General features: G+C 36.5%; 1 protein-coding gene across 1 annotated transcript in view; it reads right to left on the minus strand.

Moving 5' to 3' along the window:
• STK3 (serine/threonine kinase 3) overlaps positions 1 to 27,197 on the minus strand; it is a 524,086-nt gene that overhangs the window by 466,879 nt on the left and 30,010 nt on the right. Inside the window, exon 3 of the mRNA XM_044668614.1 lies at positions 13,364 to 13,492. Within this exon, the coding sequence (XP_044524549.1) occupies positions 13,364 to 13,492 (129 nt within the window). The remainder of the gene's footprint in view (positions 1 to 13,363; positions 13,493 to 27,197) is intronic.

Genomic DNA, 27,197 nt, shown 5'->3' on the forward strand with positions numbered 1-27,197 from the left:
TCCTTCAATTGGGGAATGGCTGAACAAATTGTGTTATATGCTGGTGATGGAATACTATTGTGCTAAAAGGAATAATAAACTGGAGGAGTTCCAGGTGAACTGGAAAGACCTCCAGGAACTGATGCACAGTGAGAGGAGCAGAGCCAGAAGAACATTGTACACAGAGACTGATATACTATGGTAAAATCGAATGTAATGGACTTCTGCACCAGCAGCAATGCAATGACATAAGACAGCTATGAGGGATTTATGGTAAAAAACGCTACCCACATCCAGAGGAAGATCTGCAGGAGAGGAAACATGGAAGATAATCAAATGCTTGAATGCATGGGTTAAGGTGGACATGATTGGGGATGTAGACTCGAAACGACCACGCCAATGCAACTAACAACAATATGGAAATAGGCCCTAAACAAGGACACATGTTACAACCAGTGGAAATGTGTGTCGGCCATGGGTGGAGGGTGAGCGGGGGGGTGGGGGGAGGGGTGAAGGGGAAAGTAGGGGTATGAAGCATGTAAACAGGATAAAAATGAATATTAATAAATGTTTAAAAAAAACATGAGGCAGGTAGACATATGTAGAGTAAAAATAAATGGCTGAAGCAAAATCTAATCTAATTTTCAACTGAGAAAAAGAAGACAGAAATTACAATCATGATTTCTGACAAAATCAAAGTAAAAATAGATCTGATTAAAAGAGATAGGGAAGAGGGGCAGCTGGGTAGCTCAGGGGAGTGAGAGTCAGGCCTAGAGACAGGAGGTCCTAGGTTCAAACCCGGCCTCAGCCACTTCCCAGCTGTGTTACCCTGGGCAAGTCACTTGACCCCCATTGCCCACCCTTACCACTCTTCCACCTATGAGACAATACACAGAAGTACAAGGGTTAAAAAAAAAAAAAGAGAGAGATAGGGAAGGTAATTACATCCTGATAAAAGGCAGTATACACAATGAGGAAATAACAGTACTCAAAATGTATGCATCAAATGGTATAGCATCCAGATTTCTAAAGGAGAAACTGGCAGAGCTCAAGGAAGAAATAGATAGTAAAACTATACTAGTGGGAGATCTAAATCTTCCTCTATCAGATAGCTAACATAATAAAAATGACCGTCCTACCCAAATTAATTTATTTATTTAGTGCTATGCCGATCAAACTACCAAAAAGCTTTTTTACTGAATTGGAAAAAACTATAACAAAGTTCATTTGGAAGAACAAAAGACCAAGAATATCAAGGGAAATATTGAAAAAAAAATTTGATGGAAGGTAACCTGGCAGTACCAGATCTTAAACTATACTATAAAGCAATAGTCATCAAAACAATGTGGTACTGGTGAAGAGACAGAAGGGAGGATCAGTGGAATAGACTTAGGGTAAGCAAGACAGTCCATGATAAATCCAAAGAACCCAGCTTTTAGGGGAAAAAACTCACTATTTGACAAAAACTTTTGGGAAAATTGGAAAACGATATGGGAGAGATTAGGTTTAGATCAACATCTCATACCGTATACCAAGATAAATTCAGAATGGGTGAATGACTTGAAGATAAAAAAGGAAAACTATAAGTGAATTAGGTAAGCACAGAATAGTATATTTGTCAGATCACTAGAAAAGGAAAGATTTGAAAACAAAGCAAGAGTTAGAAAAAAATTACAAAATGTAAAATAAATAATTTTTATTACCTTAAACTAAAAAGGTTTTGTACAAAAAAAACCAATGCTAACAAAATTAGAAAGGAAGCAACAAATTGGGAAAAAATCTTTATAACAAAAAACTCTGACAAAGGCCTAATTACTCAAGGAGTAATAAGGAGCTAAATCAATTGTACAAAAAATGAAGCCATTCCCCAATTGCTAAATGGGCAAGGGAAATGAATAGGCAATTTTCAGATAAAGAAATCAAAACTATCAACAAACACATGAAAAAGTGTTCTAAGTCTCTTAGAGAAATGCAAATCAAAACAACTCTGAAGTACCACCTCACACCTAGCAGATTAGCTAACATGACAACAAAGGAAAGTGGTGAATGTTGGAGGGGATGTGGCAAAATTAGGACATTAATGTATTACTGTGGAGTTGTGAATTGATCCAAACATTCTGGATGGCAATTTGGAACTATGCCCAAAGGGTTTTAAAAGCCTTTTGATCCAGCCATAGCACTGCTTGGATTATACCCCAAAGAGATAATAATGAAAAAGACTTGTACAAAAATATTTATAGCCATGCTCTTTGTGAGGGCAAAAAATTGGAAAATTAGGGAATGTCCTTCAATTAGGGAATGGCTTAAAAAATTGTGGTATCTGTTGGTGATTGAATACTATTGTGCTCAAAGGAATAATGAACTGGAGGAATTCCATGGGAACTGAAATGATCTCCAGGAATTGAATCAGAGTGAAAGGAGCAGAACCAGGAGAATATTGTACACAGAGACTGATACACTATCATACAATTGTACACAGAGACTGATACACTATCATACAATCGAACATAACGGACTTCTCAACAAGCAGCAATCCAAGGATCCAGAGCAATGCTGAGGGACTTATGAGAAAGAAAACCAGCCACATTCAGAGGAAGAACTGTGGGAGAAGAAACACAGAAGAAAAACAACTGCTTGAACACATGGGCTGATGGGGACATTATTGGGGATGTAGACACTAAACGATAATACTAGTCAAATATCAATAATATGGAATTGGGTCTAAATCAATGATACATGTAAAACCTAGTGGAATTGTGCATCGGCTATGGGGGGAATGGGAGTGTGGGGAAGAGGGAAAGAACGTGAAACATGTAACTATGGGAAAATATTCAAAATAAAAATGTTTTAAAAGGGAAAAAAATAAATAAATGACAGATGTGTGTGTATTTGATCCTAAAGGTAATGGAGAGTCATTGGAGTTTACTGACCAAGTGAGTTATGTGGTTAAGCATATGCTTTATGTGTGCGAAAATTTACCCCCATCCCCTTTGATGTCGCAATGTGACATCATCCTCTAAGGCAGTGATGGGCAAACTTTTTAAAGAGGGGGCCAAAGGAAAGGAAATGCTCATCTGAGAGTCTGTTTCTAAGGCAACTCTTTCAAATTTTCATTGCATTGTATCCTACTCATTGTATCCATCAGATTAGAAATAATGTCTGCAATTATCTGAAATTATCTGAAAATTGCCTATTAATGTCCCTTGCCCATTTATCAATTGGGGAATGGCTTGATTTTTTAATACAATTGATTTAACTCCTGGTATATTTGAGTAATTAGACCCCTGTCAGAGTTTTTTGTTATAAAGATTTTTTTCCAATTTGTTGTTTCCCTTCTGATTATGGTTGCATTGTTTTTGTTTGTACAAAAGCTTTTTAATTTAGTATAATCAAAATCATTTATTTTGCATTTTGTAATTTTCTCTAACTCTTGCTTGGTTTTAAAATCTTTCCTTTCCCAGAGATCTGACAAGTATACTATTCTGTGTTCACTTAATTTATTTATAGTTTCTCTCTTTATATTCAGGTCATTCACCCATTATGAATTTATCTTGGTGTAGGGTGTGAGACATTAATCTAAACCTAATCTCTCCCATATTGTTTTCTAATTTTCCCAGCAGTTTTTGTCAAATAGTGGATTTTTGTCCCCAAAGTTGGGCTCTTTGGGTTTATCATACACTGCCTTGTTGATGTCACTTACCCCAAATCTATTCCACTGATCCTCCCTTCTGTCTCTTCGCCAGTACCATATTGTTTTGATGACCACAGCTTTATTGTATAGTTTAATATCTGGTACTGCTAGGCCACAATCCTTCATTTTTTTTTCATTATTTCCCTTGATGTTCTTGCTCTTTTGTTCTTCCAAATGAACTTTGTAATAGTTCTAATTCAGTAAAAAAGTTTTTTGGTAGTTTGATAGGTATGGCACTAAATAAGTAAATTAATTTGGGCAGAATGGTCATTTTTATATTAGCTCGTCCTATCCATGAGCAATCAATGGCTTTCCAATTGTTTTGATTCAGTTTTATTTGTTTGGAAAGTGTTTTCTAGTTGTTTTCGTGTAATTCCTGTGTTTGTTTTGGTAGATAGATTCCTAAGTATTTTATATTGTCTGGGGTGATTTTAAATGGTATTTCTCTTTCTACTTCTTGCTGCTCTAGTGTGTTGGAAATATATAGAAATGGTGATGATTTATGTGCATTTATTTTGTATCCTGCAACTTTGCTAAAGTTGTTAATTATTTCTACTAGCTTTTTGTTTGATTCTCTAGGATTTTTTAAGTAGACCATCATATCATCTGCAAAGAGTGATAGCTTAGTCTCCTCATTGCCCATATTAATGCCTTCAGTTTCTTTTTCTTCTCTAATTGCTACTGCTAGTGTTTCCAGTACAATGTTAAATAATAGAAGTGATAATGGGCATCCTTGTTTTATGCCTGATCTTATTGGGAAGGCTTCTAATTTATCCCCATTGCATATGATGCTTGTTAATGGTTTTAGTTATATACTGTTTATTATTTTTAGGAAAGGTCCTTCTATTCCTATACTTTCTACTGTTTTCATTAAGAATGGGAGTTGTATTTTGTCAAAGGCTTTTTCAGGATCTATTGAGATAATCATGTGATTTTTGTTTGTTAGACTGTTGATATGGTCAATTATGTGGATGGTTTTTCTAATGTTGAACCATCCTTGCATTCCTGGTATAAATCCCACTTGATCATGGTGGACAATCCACTTGATCACTTGCTGGAGTCTTTCTGCTAGTATTCTATTTAAGATTTTTGCATCTATGCTCATTAGGGAGATTGATCTGTAGTTTTCTTTCTCTGTTTTTGATCTACCTGGCTTTGGAATCAGTACCATATTTGTGTCATAAAAGGAATTTGGTAGGATGCCTTCTTTGCTTATATCAAATAATTTGTATAGTATTGGGATTAATTGTTCTTTGAATGTTTGATAGAATTCACTTGTGAATCCTTTGGGCACTGGCAATTTTTTCTTAGGGAGTTCTTTGATGGCTTGTTCAATTTCTTTTTCTGATATGGGATTGTTTAAGTATTCTATTTCTTCTGCTGTTAATCTAGGCAATTTATATTTTTGTAATTATTCATCCATATCACCTAGATTGCTATATTTATTGCCATATAATTGGGCAAAATAGTTTTTGGTGATTGCTTTAATTCTTCTTCATTAGAGGTTAGGTCTCCTTTTTCATCTTTGATACTGTTAATTTGGTATTCTTCTTTCCTTTTTTTAATTAGATTTACCAGTACTTTGTCTATTTTATCTGGTTTTTCAAAATATCAACTTCTAATCTTATTTATTAATTCAATAGTTCTTTTACTTTTAATTTTATTAATTTCTCCTTTGGTTTTTAATATTTCTAATTTAGTTTTTGTCTGAGGATTTTTAATTTATTCATTTTCAAGTTTTTAAGTTGTATGCCCAATTCCTTATAAATTTTCCCCTTAGAACTGCTTTTGCTGCATCCCATAGGTTTGGGTAAGAAGTCTCATCATTGTCATTGTTTTTAATGAAATTATTGTTTCTATGATTTGTTCTTTAAATTATTTTGTAGAATCAAATTATTTAATTTCCAATTAGTTTTTGTTTGCCTCTCCATGTATTCTTACTAATAACTATTTTTATTGCATTATGATCTGAGAAGATTGCATTTATTATTTCTGCTTTTTTGCATGTTTGCCATGTTTCTATGCCCTATTACATGGTCTATCTTTGTTAATGTTCCATGTGCTGCTGAAAAGGTGTATTCCTTTTTGTCCCTATTTATTTTTCTCCATATATCTATTAACTCTAATTTTTCTAGGGTTTCATTCACCTCTCTTATCTCTTTCTTATTTATTTTTTGGTTTGATTTATCTAGATCTGATAGGGGAAGATTGAGTTCCCCCCACTAGTATAGTTTTATTATCTATTTCATCCTTGAGTTCCACTAGCTTCTACTTTAGAAATTAGGAAGCTATACCATTTGGTGCATAAATGTTGAGTACTGATATTTCTTCATTGTTTATAGTGCTTTTTATTAGGATGTAGGTACCTTCCCCCTTATCTCTTTTAACCATATCAATTTTTATTTTGGCTCTGTCAGAGATCATGATGGCAACTCCTGACTTCTTTTTCTCATTTGAAGCCCAATATATTTTGCTCCATCCTTTCATTTATACTCTATGTATATCTGCCTGTCTCATGTATGTTTCTTGTAGACAACATATGGTTGGGTTTTGGTTTCTAATCCACTCTGCTATTTGCTTCCGTTTTATGGGCAAGTTCATCCCATTCACATTCAGAGTTATAATTATCAACTGAGTATTCACAGACATTTTGATTGTCTCTCTCTGTCCTGTCCTTTTTTCTTTCACTATTTCCTTCTATACTAGTGTTTTGTTTTTAATCAATTCCCCTAATCCCCTCCCTTATTATACTTCCCTTTCTCCCTTTCTCCCTTCTTATTCCCCTCTTATTCTTCTTTAGGGTCTTTCTAACATACCCTGCCCCCACCCTCTCCCTTCCTAGTGTTACTTCCCACTCCACCAGTCCTTTTGTTACCCTTCTACTTCTCTATTGTTATGGGTGAATTTAGGAAAGGTGTTAGGTTAAAGGGGATTTGGAAGGAAATGTTGTCAGGGAGGTGCTAGGTAAATAATATTAGTTGCAGGTAGGATGTAATAGTGAGATTCAGGATATAATATGAGGCTGAAGTCAGGGAGTATAACACTGAAGGTAACAAAGATCTTCAGGGAGAGGAAGAATTAATTTAAACAGGTCAAGAGCAGCAGGGTTTATAGGCTAGGAATTAGACTAAAGACAAAGTGAGGGAAATAGATTGATTGAAATTAACTACAGGCTTTAGTTAATTTCACAGGAAGGGACTTGTTTTGAAGTTACACCTTCCTTCAAGATGGATACCCCAGCTTCCCTTCAAGCCCAGAGTATGTTGGTTCTATTCCTCTTCTTCCCTTTTCTTACTAATTAACTGACAAAGTAACTAACAGGTCTGCTTTTTTTTAAACCCTTAACTTTCGGTGTATTGTCTCATAGGTGGAAGAGTGGTAAGGGTGGGCAATGGGGGTCAAGTGACTTGCCCAGGGTCACACAGCTGGGAAGTGGCTGAGGCCGGATTTGAACCTAGGACCTCCTGTCTCTAGGCCTGACTCTCAATCCACTGAGCTACCCAGCTTCCCCCTAACAGGTATGTTTTAAACACAAAAGGAGTTTATTGTCTTCTCAGGTTAAATTGTCAGGTAAAGGAGATTAAAGGAAGCCCTAACAGTTGCTTAAAGAAACCTCAGGTGGGGGAAGGGAAGCAGAGATGGGTTTGAGCAAGGTCCTGCCCTGACTCAACTCTCAAGGTGATCTTGAAATCAAAAGGGAATATGATGATGACTACCTAACCTCTCTAGATAAAGTACTGCAAGAGTATAGCTGAAGCCTCACAGATTTGAAACTACTCTCTGATTCACTCTCCTTATTCACTCCTCATAGACATTTAGATAAGGGAAGGAAGGTAGGGAAATGAGGTAGAGTATGGAGATACAAAGGGTTTATCTAAATTAACAAATCTCAAATAAATACTCCAAAGCTAGGCTAAATTTTCAATCTCAAACAGGAGAAGAAGCAGCTCAGCTGGCCCTGACTCTCTCCACGAGGTCCCAGGTCCAACTGAAACTTTCCTCCAAGATTCTAAACTCCTAACTGACTTCAGAACTCAGTCAAAGCCTAAAAAAGCTACTCTGAGCCCCTCTCTCTGTACTACACTATACAGTGTATTGTTATTCTTCCCTGTTGGCCCCACACACTTCTTTATGGAATATAAATTTACTCCATGTTGTTTGTTTTCCCATTTTTCTTAATATTACCTTCTTCCCCCCTCTAGTTTTGTATGTATATACATATATATATGTATATACATACATATGTATATTGCTCGACATTTCATCCTATACAGTTTGTCATTGTTCCCTCTATGTAATCTTCTTCTGGTTACCCTATTGAAAATAACAATTTTTAATATTTACCAATATCTTCTTTCCTTCTTGGGATACAAATTGACTGAACTTATTTGGTCCCTTAAAGAAAAGATTTTCCCCTCCCCCATTCTCTTAATTACCTTATGGTGATTCTCTTGAGTTCTATGTTTGGGCAACAAACTCTTGTTTAAGTCCAGTTTTTTTCTTTATGAATGCTTGGAAGTCCTCAATTTTACTGAATGACCATAATTTCCCCTGCAATAAAATAGTCAGTTCTGCTGGATAGTTGATTCTTGGTTGTAGACCCAGTTATCTTGCTTTCTGGAATATTATGTTCCATGCCTTCCAATCCTTCAATGTAGATGTAGACAGATCCTGGGTTATCCTAACTGTGGTTCCCTGATATCTGAATGACTTCTTTTTAGCAGCTTGTAATATTTTTTCCTTGGTCTGGTAGTTTTTGAATTTGGCTATAATATTCCTGGAAATTGTCAGTTGTGGATTAAATGTAGGAAGTGATCTGTGGATTCTTTCAATTTCCACTTTTCTCTCTTGTTTGAGAATGTCAGGGCAGTTGTCTCTGATAATTTCTTGTAGGATGACATCTAAACTTTTTCTTTTATTATGATGTTCTGGTAAACCATTAATTCTTAAACTGTCTCTTCTAGCTCTGTTCTCCAGATCTTTGGTTGAATCAATAAGGTGTTTCATATTCTCCTCAAATTTTTCATTTTTTTATTTTGTTTTATATATTCTTGCTGCCTTGTGAAGTCATTTGCTTCTAGTGTTTGAGTTCTGTTTTTTAAAGACTGAATTTCATCCCTTGCTTTTTGGTCATCCTTCTCCTTCTAGTCTGATTTTCTTTGTAGATAATCTTTTGCCTTCTTTGCTTCATTTTCAAGCTGGCCAATTCTGGCTTTTAAAAGTTTATTTTCTTGTTTTAGTTTGTGTATTTCCTTTTTCAAAATGTCTTCAGCCTCTCTTGCCTCTCTTGATTGCTTTTTGAGTTCCCTGAAGTTCTTGAGTTAACTGAATTTTGAGATCTTCCAAAGCCTGTGTCCAACTGTTCTTCCTCTTCTTCTATTTCTGTTTCATTTGCTCTCTTTTCACTTTCTTGAAAGAAGCTGTCAATTGTCATTTCTTTTCTCTTTTTCTGTTGTTTACTCATATTTTTTTCCTTTTTTGTTCTGCTAGTTTGAGCAGATGTATTCCATGAACTTTGATGAAATATCTTTCCCCAGCTGACAATGGAGGTTTGTAGTTACCTTCTCTGCCCTCTGAAGACTTCTTGTCTTTCCAATTGTTGGTATTTAGCCTGTATTGATTGGATTAGTCTTTACTTCTTAATTTGCCCTAAGACTATAACCTGGATAGGAGAAAAAAACAAACAACCAAAAAAAAAAAAAATGGTGGGACAAGAATGAGTGTTTTCGCTGAGCTAAGCTGTCCAGCAGTAGGGTTCCCCCTGAGGTGTCCTTGTGTTTGATCTGGTTTTCTTTCCTCTTGAAGCCCTTTGTTCTCTATCTGGATGTGAGGAAGCCAAGTGGTCTGTGGTCTGAGGTTTGGCTCTCTCTCAGACTCCTTCTGGGGGGTTTTGCTGTGTTTCTCTGGTTTTCTCCTCCAGTCACCTCTCCAGTGCCTGTGTTTAACTCCCTGAGTCAGGAGCCAGCAAGGCCCTCTCTCCTGGCCAGTGTGCCTGCCCACCCTGAGATTTCCGGACCACTGGAGACTCCATACAGCACGTGGGAGAGGCATCCTGGGATTCCCCTTCTATACTCTCAGACCTGACTATTCAAGAATTAAAGACTTTTTCTTGGCGTACCTCTTTAGTTGTGCAGCAGCAGGGTCCCGCCTGCTGTGTCCCTTGTTAGATTTGTTCCTCTTTCTTCTCGAAGCGCATTGTTTTCTATCTCAGTGTATAAGGGTGCAGAGGTTTTAGGATTTGCTCCATCTAAGCCACCATCTTCCCAGAATTCAATTCCTATTCTTTTAAATAGGTGTTGCATTTTGTCAGAATTGTTTTCAGCATCTACTGATAAAATGTTGATTTTTTTTTTGTTTTATCTTACTTTTCTTAATATTAAACTAATTCTGCATTTCTCTTACAAATCCAACCTGGTCATAAGTGTATAATCTTTTCCATAGGTTGCTACAGTCTCTTTGCTAAAAGGTAGTTGAAAGTGAAAGATTGCTAGACAAGAATCAGGAAGACCAGAGTTTGAATCCTGCCTCAGACACTTACTAGATGTGTAACCCTTATCAAGTCACTTAAAATCTGTATGATTGTTTTCTCATCTAAAATAAATGAGGAAGTTGAATCTGATGGCCTCTACGGTCACTTCCAGCTCTAAATCTAAAATCGTGCAGTCCCCATTTATCTTCTGTTCTGACTCCAGGATAACTCAACTTATTCTAACCTTATCAATCTGAAAATTTTTCTTCTTGGCAAAAAGAGATAAGAAAAGGGCCTGGACTTGTGAGTTAACTGGTATAAGAAAGTACCTGATGAGGAAACTTTCTTTATCAATACATACCAGTATCTTCGCTGCAATTTGGAATTTTTTGAGGGGTACCTAAAGAATTGAGAGATTAAGTGACTTGCCCAGAGTCACCAAATAAGTGGCAGGATTGAACCCAGACAATACTAGTTCCAAAAGCAGTTCTCTACACATTGCTTCTCAACAAAGAAGAAAGAAGCAAAGTAACCATGGGATAGGGCAGCCTCCTATCTATTGTCCTTTACTGATATCCTAGCCAATCCAAACAATAGTCCAAATCTTTCATTTCATTTTCCTTTTACCATAATATAGATCTTAAAAGCCCTTTGTAGCCTTTACCATTCAACACCAGTTTCAGTAGATAATGAGTTTTATTATTTCAGAATGATTCACATAAGATTTTCTAACTAATTTGCATTCATTTTAGTTGTCCTTACTCCCAACTCCCTGTACATCTTTTTAACATTAGTTCTATAGAGCATTTTCTTGAATTTTCTTCTTCACTAGAAACAGTAGTTTGGGGTTATGAGAATTTGTTTTTGAAAGCAATCTGTTTGTTACTGTTAAGAAGACTTCCTCTCTTGACTTTTTAAGTTACAGGTTCCTAATTATCCTTTCACTGAATTCACTGAAATCTACTTTCTTATAATCATAAGTACAAAGATTCCCCTGCTTAATTATCATTATACCATCTAAAACCATCAACTCCAAGATAGAATCATCACTTCCTCCAAAATTTCCCAGCATTTCTGATTTAGCAACCAATTATTTATTTATGTATTCAGTCCCTCCCTATCCTCCCCACACCAAAGAAGACAACATCTGGTAGATATATAGATTATGTATTTCATGTCTCCATTTCTCTATTCTCTAGAGGTGAGCATTCACAAGTTAGTCTTCAAATAATAAATCTGTAGCTGTATATAATGTCCTCTTGATTCTACTCATTTCAATACTCTTTATCTCAAAACTTCTTTCAAAGTTTTTTAATTAATCTGCTCGTCACTTCTTATGGTACAACAGTATTCCATCCCAATCATATTATATATCATATATCTTTATTTGGCCCATTCCCAAATTGATGGACATCACCTAAATTTCCAGTTCTTTGCTACCACAAAGTGAGCTGCTATAAATATTTTGGCACATAATAGGTTGCTTTCCTCTTTCTCTAATCGCTCTTTAAGCATAATTCCAAATGGCTCTCCAAAATAGTTGGATCAGTTCATGATTCCACTAACACTGTACTAATGCCTCCACTTTTCTACATCCCCTCCAATATTTGTCATTTTGCACTTTTGTCATTTTAGCTAATCTAATGAGTACAAGATGATACACCTCATAATTGTTTTGGTTTCCATTTTCCTAATCAATAGTGATTTTGAGCATATTTTCATGTACCAGTAACAAATTTTTTCTTATATTTCAGAATCAGGTCCAAAATTAGTTTCTCTCATTACTTCCTCCAGATTAAGTCTGCAATAAATTCCTTCTTCTCCACTCCTCTTCATCTCAAAAGGTCTTAAATTTTCTTATTCTCTTCTATTTTTCCCCAGTGTTTAATAACAAGGTGGTCCTTCTACTTGTCAAGGTCAAATCCTTTACAGACCCTCAATTCCAATCTTTCTTTCCTGTCTTCTCCAGCACTTCATCCTTTCAACTATCCTCATTCTCTTGCTAATCTTCAACTTTGCCCTCTCTACTGGTTCTTTCTATACTACCTTCAAACATGTCCAATTGTCCCCCATTCTGAAAAAAAAAACTTTCATTTACCATCCCCCTCAAATCATTTCCTCCCCCATATCTCTCCTCCCTTTCTCCAGCAAAGTCATAGGGAAAAAGTCATAGGGAAAACTTCATCTCGACTTCCTCTCCTCTCAATTACTTCTTAATCCTTTCTAATCTGGAAATGAACATCAATAATCAACTGAAATTGCTTTTTTCCTGGTTACTAATATCATAATTGTCTAGTCAAATAGTCTTTCTTCAGTCTTCATCCTACTTTATCTCTCTTCTACATCTGACACTACTGACTCAACCTCTCCTACTAAATGCACAAAAATGTACTCTTCCTTTCTGGATTTTTCTCTCCTTGTTCTCCTTCTACTTGCCTGACCCCTGCTTCTCAGTTTCCTTTGATAGCTCATCATCAGTATCATACCTGCTACACTGATTTTTTTCCCCAAAGTTCTATCCTGGGGTCCTCTTCTCTTTGTGATTTCATCAAATGACAAAGGTTTAGATATTACCTCTATGTAAGTAATTCACAGAGTTCCATTAAAGCACAGAATAGAGATTAGGATTGAATACATTCAAAGAATACATCCAATATTCCCTCTGAGTTTCAGCAGCACCACTTGCCTACTGGGCATTTCAAACTAGATGTCCTAAAGATATCTCAAATTTGACATTGTTCAAAACTGATCAAACTATCCTTCCCCCAAACCTACCCCTTTTCCAAACTTTCCTATTTCTGTCAAAGGCAATAACATTCTTCCAGTTAGTCTCCCATGTTCATCACCTTACAAAGTTAATGACAAATGTATAATGCCAAAAATAAATGAGCTTAGCAACCAAGAAAAAACATGACCCTTAATGATTAGAAGTTTCTGTCACCAAAGGCCCTTGTGTATTTTACACTACATCCATTGTCCATTTATAAAAGAAACACAGTATTCTAAAACCAACTTCAAACAACTATCCCATCTTCTTTGAAGATTTTAATTCATGTTTCCAAAGAATAAACAAAGCAAGTAATCTAGAACAACACACACACACACACACACATATATATATATATATATATATATGTTTATATGTGCAATAATGCAAATGTCAGTTATATATATGCATGGTGTCAGTCACGAGAATAAAAATATAAATATAATTCTATTCATACCTGTCACATTGCTGCATGATAGAAATTTCTTTGATGATTTCCTGAAGATCTGATTCAACAGGAACTTGCTTAATTGCCACCACTTGACCAGATTCCTTATGTATCGCTTTAAATACACTTCCATAAGATCTAAAAAGAAAAGAAAATTTTTTCTAGGTTATATTTCCTTTTTTATAATAGTTATATCTATCAGAAATAAAATTTCTACCATCTCTAGCTTTGTCCTTTTGGAATTTTTTATTTTTTTAATAGCATATAAACATTCTTTGAAAAATAAATAACTAAATTTATAAAAATGAGAATTTTTAAGATTATGAAGTATGCCTTCTAGGTGATACTGTTGTAAATATTTTAAGTTTTAACTGAATAAACAAGTTAATATACTTTCTCATACATTTTTCTAAAGCATGAAGAAAAATCTTTACATAGACTTCAATTCAAACAAATATGTACCCAAAGCAGTTCCACTGGAAGGTCCTGTTACATAAGGAATCAAATACTTTCTCTCCTTATCCCCAATTTTCATTCACATTCTCTCTCTCTCTCTCTCTCTCTCTCTCTCTCTCTCTCTCTCCTTCCTTCCCTTACTGCCTCCTATTCCTATCCTCCACCCTCACCACTTCCTTCTCCATGCCATCTAAGTTGTCATTCTTTATTTATGTTGGTTTGCATGGTTTTTTTAAACTAACATTTTTTTATTTATTCAATACCATGTCTCTTCCCCTGGCCAGCACTCACTTTGGTCAGATGATGGCAAAAAGCATCCCCCATCATCCCCTTTCACTGGTAAAAATCAGATATAGTCCATGTACCAATACAGCAAAGAATTTACCCTTTAAGAACTTTTTATTATCAGAGTTTCAGCTCATATAGTTCCTGGAACTGTCTCTGCTTCCACTCCCACATCTTGTTTATGCCCACATAAATTCAGGCCAACTACTGCTTCCTTTTAAAAATTCAACCAATTCCCTAAAATCCAGCAAAAACACAGACATGGAAGGAGTGACTCTATTCTTACTATCCTACACTAGTATCAAGTGGGTGGCTGTTTTAAAAATTTCTTTTCTTTTTAGACCAAACACCATGAAACAACAATCTGAGTTGAAATTTTTAAAACTACAACCCAGTAACAACAAATAAGAAGTGAAGAAAAGGAAGCATAGCATGGAAAAAGGCCCAGTCGTGGAGTCAGGAAAACTTAGGTTCAAACTTCCTGCTTCTGATCCATCCTACTTGTGTGATTATGAGTAAGTCACTTTACTTCTCAGCATTCCTAGGTAACCCTAGGAACCTAAGTTGCAAATCTGTTGACATGGGTAAAGTGTAATATTAAAAATTTGGGGGCCCTTGAACTAATTTTGATTTCCCTGGTCTAAACTTCCTGTGGACTTTAAGATCTCTTACAAACTACATTTCCCATGATTTCTCTTGCATAATACAGGTGGGCAGGAAGTGTGAGTGCGTAAGCAAAGGCATAAAGACTCAGGACAGAATTAGTACTCTCTCTTTTTCCTGATGAAGGCCAAGTAGAAGGTATGGTGCGGCATTTGAACTAGCTCTTATCAGGCACGTGGCTTTAATTATCAATATGGCTTTCAATAAAACCCTAATATTTTTAAATATATCCTTCTATATTAATTTTATGTTACAGTTTTGGTAAGTATGAAGGGATGACATAACTCTCAATTTTTCTGAGAGCATAACAAGCCACGAAATTCCTGCTATGATTTTCTACCCTCCCCCCATAGGCAGAACTCTGAGACACCTTCTGGATCCTCTTCAGAGCCTCAGACCTGCTCTTGCCATTTTGGGGTTTGTGGGTTTGTTTTTTCTCATCTCCCTGTTCTCCTCAGCCACGAGGCTTTTCAAGGGAAGGGGAAAGTGACTTTGCTCACAAATGCCATGTTTTTGCTGATAGCAATATTTATTTTTGCCTGCCTATCATTATCCCGATTGCCTCTGAAGCTGCTTCAGCCAGTTTGGGCCCCACCCACCTGATACGCCCCTGGGGGGGAAGCCTATTCTGGCTTCTGGCCTTCCCCCCAAATGCCAGTCCTAGCTGGTCCCAATGCTGACTCCAACTCCTGCTGATCCTGCCGCTGCCACCCACTCCAGGTGTCCCACCTGTTTTTGCTGTCCCCTGAGTTCCCAACCCCAGCCTCTACTTAAGACTTGGGACGTAAAGTATAGCCACTTCTTTCTCATTGTACACACCAGGGACTTTCCCAGGTGTGTTTCCTCATAGACATTAATGATTTTTAATCTGAAGGGAGATTCTACTCCAACGAGCCCTCCACATGGGACCTCCAACCTGCAGCTTTTCTAGCCCCTACCCCAGTTGGGTTCCACGTGGGCCCTAGTTTTTACTCTTCAAACAGGAAGTAGAATGGCAAGCATGGGCTGCATTGCCTATTTCAAACTATTCCTTGCAATTATCCTGCCTGAAACTCAGGAGGATTCTCCCCCTACTATACATGCTGGGCCTGCCCAAGACTCTGAACTATATACTCCTTATGAAATCATCCACACTGTGTTCGGTGCAGAGCTCAGTTAGAAGGAACTTGAATTGGACCAGATGTGGATTTTAAACCTCCTCAGACTGCATGGTTTTTTTTAAGCCTCTGTATCTTATTGTACTTTGGTGATTGTTGTTTTGTGATTTGATTTTTGAATCATTTTAAGCTAATTAAGTTTTGGCTGCTATATTAATTTTGTTCATGATTTTATTGTAACTCCCAAATAGTGATGAAATCTATTAGAATTGGTAAAAAGGGGTTTTTACTGCATTGCTTGTAATCTGTTCTTTATATTATTGTATTTCCTGATTTCTTTAAGGCTTGAATTTTTTTTAAGTTTACCTGTATTAATCTAATTCTGTTATCTGTACCATTAATGAACATCTTAAACATTTTTTAAGTTGTAAAAATCCCATAAGCCTTATATATACTGGATTTGTCATCTTAACTCGAGGTCACATATTGCTTATACAAACTTGGAGAATATAATGACTTAAGAATTTAAATTATAATTTTATAAAGGGTCTTTAGAATTGACTTTAGATACCTAGTACCCTTCTGAATGGATGATATGTGTGTGTGTGTATACACACACACACATACATACATACATATACACACACACACACACACACACACACACACACACATATATATATATATATATATATATATATACATATATATATAAAATAAAGAATGTTGTCTTAAAGGGGTAGAGGAAACAAATGGAAGTTTCTTACCCAAGCTTTTTGTAACTTATACAGGAAGCCAGGAGAGCTCCTGTATGCTTGATGTTTTGGCTTGCTTTCCCATCAGAAGAATCTAGAATTCCTGAGGATAACTTAAATCCAGAAGTTTTTTTATCACATTTTTTTTAGGCTCTGCCCCACAATTGCCATGGAGGAATTAATAGAGTTTGTTAAGAAAATATCTCAGCCAAGGCTGAATGATTTACTATACCTATTGAATTTGTAACAAGTATACAATTTTTAAATACCTTAGCAAGTGGTTATTATAGTGGGTTTGTTTGCTATTGTCTTTAAATGTGTTACTGGAAATTATGGTACTTTATTTGAATGTGCATTATGAATCTATTATTTTATAAAAGCCATTTACACTCACAGGAATTCATGGAAAAGCTTACAAGGAAATGGATCTCATTTTGGGGTGAAAAACCTTTCACTAATTCTAAGCTATATATTTTTTATTTTTAAAACATTTTTTTATCATTTTCCCCTTCTATGTACAACACAATATTTCAGTTTTTTTTAATTTTTTTCCTTTTTGTCATTTTTTGTAGTGAAAGTACATGTAATCAATATTAATCCCTTTTGATTTTACAGTAATATAAGTTTACTATAAATATATATTGCTATAATATTAATGCATACCCAGAAGCCTTAGACTATGGTAACCTGTCAATTATTGGTAATTATTATGGGATTAATGTCTCTGTCTGATTCCAGGAGAAGGGAACTCAAGAGCCACTAAACAGTGCTAAGAAGGTACAATGTCATGGAGACCAACCAATCCAGGTGGGATTGATGAGAATCTGCACAGTGCCAAGGATCAAAAGGTCAAACAGACTGTGCCAATCCAGGTGGGATTGAGGAACTTCTATGCCAATACTAAAGGGCTTGAAACTAGTGTTTGGGGTTGAAGCTTTTCTGACATATGTTAGAGGCCAGACTTCCCTGAGCTTCATCCCTAGCCAAGCACTAAAGGTTGGCTATCGTTATGGCTCACCCTATACCTGAGACATTTCCCTTGCACACAAATTTGGTTCTTTAATAAGTATGGCAACTTTCTGTGGTCCTGGCAATTGAATTGGGTAATTGCACTGATAAAAACATATATCTGGGACCTCAAAAAAGAAGAAAAGGGATGAAAATAAAAAGATGAAAACTAAATGTAATACACAAAGACTAGATACTAGAAACCTTCTTTTCTATCTCCTGATATTGCAAGGATACTAGTACTCAGACTATCTGTTATTTCTCATTTTTACCAGGTGACAAGTCTACCCTCTTATGCTTTACACATAGGTAGCCCTGAATAAGTATTGTTCATTCATATTTTCTTAATCATAGATTTCCTTAATGACATCCTTTACTCTAGTTCTTCTTTGATGGTTCTTATTTATTATATATTGCAACCTGGTCAAATCCACCATGTGTCTATTGATCCTTTAGAGAATTTCATGACTTGAAAATATAATAGAATATGATGTTAAAGAGAGCCCTTTTGAAATTTTGAGATTATTAAAGGATTTCTGCAATTCCCTCAAGACAAATTGGCATTCTTCTTCTTCCAGTTTAATTCCAATTCACTATCCAGTTGTATTATCTGTCTAATAACTATACTGTTGGACAAATACTATATGTAAAAATGTGAGCAGCAAACATTCTTGATTTACTTGTTTTTCTGGTATGAATGATTAAATTCTTGAAAAGTCATGGGTCACTTCATAGGATCTTAGATTTAGGTCAGAATAGGCGTTAGAAGTCATCAAGTACTTTCCTCTTTACTGAAGAAACTGAGGACCAAAAAGGTAATTTATATAGAGCCGCAGAACTAGTAAATGTCCAAAGTGTGTTCTGGACTAAGAAGTGTATTCTGGACTAAGGCCTTCCTGATTCCAAGTCTAATGCTGTATCAACTATAGCATCTTCCAGGAGCTGATACAATGTTTAGAAGTTCAAGACAACCAGAAAAGGATCTTCTTCAACTAGGAACATCTAAAGGATCTCATCATGCACAAGAAAGTCCCTACACAGGGGACTCTACATTAGATCTCCTCCACTATGGTTGCAAATTCCTTGTATATACATATATACATATCATTTTAGGCCTTTATCTTTCAGAGAATCTTGAAAAATTCTGATAGGATAGGAGATATGTTTTTTAGAAAAGAACCGCTAAGGTAGAGTTTTTTTTCCCCCCCTCTGGTCAATTTTTTTTTTATAATCAACAATAAACACAGAGGAACTTTGCCTTCTCGACATCTTGCAGTGACGATAAAGAAATATCACCTGTGGGTTATAATTTCTGAAAATCCACCCTTTCCTATAGTAATAATTAAAATGGGTTTGACAAATATAAGAATTTTTAAAAATTGTTGTGGTCACTGTTTATAAAAATTAACTCTTAAGTCACGAGGCTATAGTAGTTTTTAGTAGCTTTATTACTGCAAGGTAGAGATAGTAAAGGGGGAAATGTAGGAAAGAGGTAGAAATATTGCCTAGCTAAATACACTATAATTGCCAATCTGAAGAAATCCAGCTCAACTCCAACAAAGGCTCCCTCAGGTCCCAATCTCCAACCAGAAGAGCAGGAGAGTCTCAGCCTCCAGGTTCCAATCTCTAGGTGGAAGTCTGTGAGAGTCTCTTCAACCCGAGTCACCAATCCAGAAGTCCAAGCCAGAAGAATCCCTCCAACGCAGAAGAACCTCCAAAGCAGAAGTGGTCCAACAAGAGCTACCAATGCAGCAGAAATACAATGAGGAGACACCAACGCAGAAGTCCTCCCTCAGCAAGAGTCACCAAGGCAGCAGAATCAATCAGAATGCCCTCAGAATGCCCTCAGCTGGCTTTCATGAGCAGTTTTCTCCATATTACTTCCCATCTCTCTGGTTTCTAGTTCCTTTCACTGTGGGCTGGTCTACCATAATCTCCCAATTTGACTAGCACTGGGAAGGGAGGGGGCAGTGCTTGTGGTCTTTTAGAACTAAGGGTTAATGACTAAGTAAGTGTGAAAGGCAGGGGACTCCAAGTTCTTGATTAAGTTAAAATAAACAAAAAGAATTTAAATTCTTTTTCACACTATTAATAATACCCTTGATGCATGTACAGACAATTCTCAAAAATTTATGGAAATGAACAATATATAAGTCAAAGGTTCTCTGAGTCACTTATTCTAAAATTATTAAAGTCTGAAGATTTTTCCAAACCTTTGGTATCTTCACATCCTTTGGATAATTTGTGAATCAGTACCCTTACATCTTCAGAATTAAGTCACCTGCATCATATATCTCCTCTTTGAACATTTGGTCTAATCCAGCTGCTTTTCCTGCATTCATTCTCCTTATCTGCCTACTAAATTCCTCTTATCTTTTAATTTTAAAGTATTTTTATTGATATATTTTCAAAAGGTGATGTTAAAGTACAAATGAAATGGCTTCAATGTCCTTGATAATAAAAATGACTAGTCAGAAAAATCTCAGATCTTTTCCTTTTTCCTTGTGTGTTGTCATCCTTCCATATTTACCCTAAAGGGTCTTTGCAATGACTTTCCTTAGTTCAATCTCTTTGCCGTACTTTCTTTAAACTCTCTACTGCTTCTCTGTTTTATAAAGCAGTACTATTCAATCTTCCATTATACTTGTCTATACAATTTTACAAATGAGTTTATATTCTAAAGAGGGGATGGCTTTGGCTACTATCTCTCACTTACTGATAAGTCAAGTACTTGCTGATTAAGAAGCTTTTTGGGTTGTTTTGGTCATTTTGCTCGAGCAAATTATATGAGCTAAATTTCTATATGAAATTATTACAGTTGACATCAAAGTCCTTTAGGCCATCCACTTTTCAATTATCAACTTGCCATTTGTCCAGGTAGAGATCTACCTGGAATAATATAGCTGATTCAAGAATGACCAAGTCATTTCCTATATATTTAAATAAAATCAATTTCATTTTTTGGTCAGATTTTTTGATGTTAACCATGTCCAGGACTTATCAATTATTTTCTTGAAAGTATTCACAAGGTATAGGTAATGAGGCTTCTTCAGAGTCTACAGTTCTCTGGTCTCTATCAATCCTCATCCCCAATTCATATTTTTCTATGTTATTTCTTGCCATTCTCACCTTTGTTGCTGACAATCTTATTTGCAAAAAAACTCCTAGATTGACCCTTGTCCCAGATCAAACACTAAATTCTTGAGTATCTGTCAATCATTCAAACTGGAATTGAGCTGAAGACAATCAAAACTTCAAGTTCATTGTAATCAGTCAAGCTACAATAAATTCAATTAAATAAATTCAGTTCAGTTTAGGTCAGTGATGGGCAAACTTTTTAAAGAGGGGGCCAAAGGAAAGGAAATGCTCATCTTCAGTCTGTTTCTAAGGCAATTCTTTTGAAGTTTCATTATATTGTATCCTTACTCATTATATTCATCAGATAAGGAATAATGTCCCCTGGCCAGATAGAACATTTCAGGCCCCACCCCTCCATCTGGCCCTCGGCTGTAGTTTGCCCATCACTGGTTTAGGTGATTGAACTAGACATCTGAATGTAAAAAAAGATGTTTTGCAGGAGTTCTTATTAGTTCTTTAATAAAAAGTCTGCTAAGGACCCATGGGCAATTTGGGGGCATTCCAGAGAGATTCCCCCTTAGGGGATGACTGCCAGGTATTAGTCTTGAGTGGCATCCATGGACTCCTTGCGGTACATATATAGCCACTCTGACAGGCTCTTTTACTTCAAAGGGGAGCTGTTAGGCAAAATGTTTTGAGTTTGTGTTTGAGTAGTCATTTTTTTTGTAGTAAGTATGTATGTTTGTGTGTCTATGAGTAAAGCAAGCTATTTGCTTCTCACTACCTTTCCCTTATGAGAAGTAGGTAAGAGTATGGTGTGATACAGATAATAAAAGATGCAAGTAACAATGAGAAAGAATCAGTTTGGGTGGTTGGCTGAAGCTCTGACTGGAAGTCAATCTTGAGTGTTAAGAATTCAGATTAAACTGAATTCCAACATTAACAATCTGAAATTGTGTTCTGGGTTAAGATGGTGGCAGAGTAAAAAGTAGCTGCTTAACATCTCCTAACCCACACATATAGGACTACTCAAGAGGACATTAAAAACAAATCCAGACGAATGAAGGGACCCCACAACAGGACGCAGCATTGAAGGTACGTGAGATCGGGGCATTTCCATGCTAGAAGGGGGTGAAATAGCTCTCATTAAAACGCGAGCTGAGCAACCCCCTTCCCCACACACAAACTACTACAGGGCCAAAGCCAACACACAAGAGTTAGAGAAAGTTTGGGGCATCCATTAAGTCCTTGGCAGCTACCTGGGGTCACCAGGGCCTGCTCCTGAGATCAGCAAGACTTAAGACCCCAAGAGGCTAAAGAACGTGAGGACTTTGAACACAGACCCTAAGCTCAGGTGCAGTCGCAGCTGTAGACATGGATCCTAAGCGCAGGCTCCGACCCTGGGTGGGAACCCAGTGCAGAGGGGTGCATGACTGTGGAAGCAGCACCTTGATACTATTAAAGGAGCTTCAGGCAGAGGAACAAAGCGAGGGGACCATCAGGAAGCTTGACCCTGAGAACAACGAGACTTGAGACCTCAGGAGCCTAAAGAGCAAAGACAGACCCTGGGCGTGAGGATAAAGTTTCGAAGACACTAGGTTAACAATGGCAAGCCAGACACAAGAACCCCAAAAGAGAAAGGTCAAGAAGAAATCTTAAACACTCAACAACTTTTACACAGAAAAAATCCAGACAACAGAAAAAACAGCAGAGGAGAACAAACAAGTAACCATATCCAAACCTTCCCAAAAAAATGAAAACTGGTCACAAGCTCTTGAAGAGTTCAAATCTGAGATTATGAGAAAGATGGAAGGGATCTGGCTAGAAAATAACAGCTTAAAAGGCAGAATTTCGCAATTGGAAAGTGAGGCTCGAAATCAAATGAATTGATAAGCAAATTGAAAACCAGAAATGACCAGCTGGAAAGCCTTGAAGAACTAAACAAACCAGATTGAAAAAGAAAACCAAATGATTATAGCTGAAAAACCAGGCTCTAAAGGCTAGAATTAGGCAATTCTAAAAAGACGCCCCCAAATCAAAAGAATTAATAAGCAAATTGGAGACCAAAATCAAACAGCTAGAAAACAGGATAGACTAAATCGAAAAGGAAAACCAAAAGATTATAACAGAAAACCAGACTCTAAAGACAAGAAATGGGCAAGTAGAAGCCAATGATCTCTGAAGACAGCAAGAACAAATAAAGCAAAGTCAAAAGACTGATAAAATAGAAGGAAACATGAAATATTTCACTGAGAAATTGACAGATAAAGAAAACAGGTCTAGAAGAGACAATTTAGAATCAATGGTCTTCCAGAAAAACCAGAAATTAATAGAAATTTGGACTCCATACTAAAAGAAATTATTCAGCAAAACTGCCCTGAAGTTCTACAACAAGAGGGTAATATAGACATTGAAAGGATCCATAGATCACCCTCTACACTAGACCCTGAAAAGACAACCCCCAGGAATATAATAGCCAAATTCAAGAGCTTCCAAGTAAAAGAAAAAAATTTACAAGAAGCCAGAAAGAGACAATTCAGATATCAAGGAGAAACAATCAGGATAACAGAGGATCTGGCAGCCTCCACACTAAAGACGGCAAGGCCTGGAATATGATATTCAGAAAGGCAAGAGAACAGGGTCTACAACAAAGGATCATCTACCCATCAAAACTGACTATATACTTCCAGGGGAAAGTATGGGCATTCAACAAGATAGAAGATTTCCAAGTATTTCCAAAGAAAAGACCAGGACTAAATGGAAAGTTTGATATCCAACCACAAAAATCAAGAGAAACAGACTTGTACAAAAATATTTATAGTTGCGCTCTTTGTGGTGGCAAAAAACTGGAAAATGAGGGTATGCCCTTCTATTAGGGAATGGCTGAACAAATTGTGGTATATGCTGGTGATGGAATACTATTGTGTTCAAAGGAATAATAAACTGGAGGAATTCCATGTGAACTGGAAAGACTTCCAGGAACTGATGCAGAGTGAAAGGAGCAGAGCCAGAAAAACACTTTACACAGAGACCAATACACTGTGGTAAAACAGAATGTAATAGACTTCTGTACTAGCAGCAATGCAATGATCCATAACAATTCTGAGGGACTTATGGAAAAGAACGCTACCCACATTCAGAGTAAGAACTACAGGAAAGGAAACACAGAATAGTATACTTGTCAGATCTCTGGGAAAGGAAAGATTTTAAAACCAAGCAAGAGTTAGAGAAAATTACAAAATGCAAAATAAATGATTTTGATTATACTAAATTAAAAAGCTTTTGTACAAACAAAAACAATGCAACCATAATCAGAAGGAAAACAACAAATTGGAAAAAAATCTTTATAACAAAAAACTCTGACAGGGGTCTAATTACTCAAATATACCAGGAGTTAAATCAATTGTATAAAAAATCAAGCCATTCCCCAATTGATAAATGGGCAAGGGACATGAATAGGCAATTTTCAGATAAAGAAATCAAAAGTATCAATAAGCACATGAGAAAGTGTTCTAAATCTCTAATTAGAGAAATGCAAATCAAAACAACTCTGAGTATCCCCTCACACTTAGAAGATTGGCTAAAATGATAGGTGGGGATGTGGCCAAATTGGGACATTAATGCATTGCTGGTGGAATTGTTAACTGATGCAACTATTCTGGATGACAATTTGGAACTATGTTCAAAGGGTTATAAAAGATTGCCTGCCCTTTGATCCAGCCATACCATTGTTGGGTCTGTACCCCAAAAAGATCAGACTTGTACAGAAATATTTATAGCCGCGCTTTTTGTGGTGGCAAAAAACTGGAAAACGAGGGTATGCCCTTCTATTGGGGAATGGCTGAACAAATTGTGGTATATGCTGGTGATGGAATACTATTGTGTTCAAAGGAATAATAAACTGGAGGAATTCCATGTGAACTGGAAAGACTTCCAGGAACTGATGCAGAGGGAAAGGAGCAGAGCCAGAAAAACACTGTACTAAGAGACCAATACACTGTGGTAAAACAGAATGTAATAGACTTCTGTACTAGCAGCAATGCAATGATCCATAACAATTCTGAGGGACTTATGGAAAAGAACGCTACCCACATTCAGAGTAAGAACTACAGGAAAGGAAACACAGAAGAAAAGCAACTGTTTAAACAAATGAGTTGAGGCAGACATGATTGGGGATATAGACTCGAAACTACCACCCCAATGCAACTAGCAACAATTTGGAAATAAGTATTGATAGATTCCACATGTTAAAACCAGTGGAAATGCACATGTCCTATGAGAGTTGGGGGGAGGAGGTTGGAGGGGAAAGGGGAAAGTAGGAACATGAATCAACATGTAACCATGATAACTTTTCTAAAAAAATAAAAATTATTTTTAAAAAATCTGAAATACTTAAGCCTGGATAACTGATGTGGAACAATTAAAATAAGGTGAGAACAGTCCCCAAAAATATGAAATGCTATAAAGTTGAGATTTTTGTAATAATAGTTTATAGCACTCAAATTCTGGGTTTTATTCATATTGTATTTCTTAGATGGTTTCTCTATAACTGTGGTGGCAAACCTATGGCACCCATGCCAGAGAGAGCACAGAAAGCCCTCCATGGGCTTACTAGACTTACTAGAAAGGTAGAGGGACATGGGCGGAGCTGCTCCCTTTCCCCTCTCCACTGTACCTGAGGATATTTCTCATATCATGGGTCTCTCTGTCCAGCAGCTCAATGGGAGCACTTCCTCCCTCCCCTGTCTGGGTTAAGGTGGGAGGGTCCTCATTATGTGGACTCTAAAAGGTTCCCTATCACTGCTCTATAACAAATTTAAATGCTTGTTTAAATGTTAACCACTAATGTTTTAAACTGTATTAACTGCTGATTCCACAAAAGCAGAAAATATAGAACCTGTGATCTGGGCATCAGAATCTCTAGCAGGAGTTGAGAAAACAGTCCAGAATTTGTTTTATATTCTTGACTTCATATTTTGGAGTTTTCTTTATAATTTTTGGCATTGTGACTGTGGAAATATAGTGCTATTGATTTTTAGAATGATACAAGCAATGCTATGCATTTTTTCTAGGTATTAACTCCTCTTTTGATCTGAATGCTGTGTTTAAAGTTTAAACAATTATTTGTCTGGAAAGCTCTTTTACTTAACAGGTATGTGTTCTAGAGTAAAAAAAGTTAATTTGGGTTTGGTAAACTGAAGATTTAACCGGTTATTGCAAATGAAATAAAATATTTAGAAAAATAGTTTGTAACTAATGGTAAAAGTCCCCAAGTGTTTTAACTGAACAGCCCAGGTTCCTCTAGAAAGGGGTTTCTGCCTGACGACAAATGAGGCACCTGGAGAGAAGCTGATGCAAATACAAGCTTTTCTTGGAACCATAGCGGGGTGTGGTGTGTAGTAAACAGGTTAAAAATTAGGATAAATAGCCATGAAAAAGGCTTGGCAGGTGTAAGAGTGAAAATTATGAGGCTAGCTGTAAATTAATAATTTTATTAATTAAAAGTAGGAGAAAAAGATGGAAAAATAAGAAAGATAAAAGGTTACTTCCTTATTCCATTTAGCCACTATTAGGGCCCCGTTCCCATACTCCACAGGCAGGTCCAGTCAGCAACAAACCCAGAGGAGAAGAGAGCAAAATCTACTCTTGCCTCAGTTTATCTAATTTTTTCTCCACCCACAAACTCCCATACAACACATCTTGAGAGCCAACTATGGCTTCCTATTTTTCCTGCACCACCCAGTGGGGTAGTCCAGGGGGCATTGCAGGCAAAATTGCCCTGCCCCGTTCTAGTGATCTCTTACTGCTAAATTTTTCCAGCTGTCATTCTATCCTCGAGACTCAATTCCCCTATGATTTCCTTCATTCAATCCTGGCCTTCAGGTCAAATCATCAGCAGGAAATGAGGTCAAATGTGCAACCCCAGGAGAGGGAGGAAGAATAAGTTTCCTTCACACACAGGCCCTCACATGGAAGGTTCCTCCACTCCCAATATAGCACCCCCCTTCAGGAAGTTAAAAGAGAAGGTAAATAGAAAAATCATGGGAAATTCAATGTTGTGTGTTTTAGACTGAGCAAAGTAAAAATTTGAGATTTCACTCAGTGGCATTAGCAAGTATAAAAACTCAGTTTTGATTAGCTTGAAATGTCTTAATTCTATATCAATGTGACTTCAAAAGAGGTCTTTCAATTAAAAAGTTTGGATAAGTTAGTTGGAGCCTAAAAGCAAAGGGAAGTGTTCCTTCTAAAGAAATGAAAGCTCTTATTGCAGCAGCTGAAATAATCAGGCCTTATATAGAATAATGCTGGATATATCTGAAAATCCTGCATCAGTTTTATACTGCACTATTTTAAAGTGTTATTAGTTTACTAAACTTTACACTGAGTAAAAAATGCTTAATTTGATATATAGTGTTAAAATAGTAAATTCTTTCAAACCTAAATGGGGGGGGGTGCTTAAAGAGTAAGAGAATGCTATAAGAAATTCATTTGAAAATTAAT

Source organism: Gracilinanus agilis, chromosome 1 (assembly GCF_016433145.1).
Source record: "Gracilinanus agilis isolate LMUSP501 chromosome 1, AgileGrace, whole genome shotgun sequence".
In the NCBI taxonomy this organism is placed as follows: Eukaryota; Metazoa; Chordata; class Mammalia; order Didelphimorphia; family Didelphidae; genus Gracilinanus; species Gracilinanus agilis.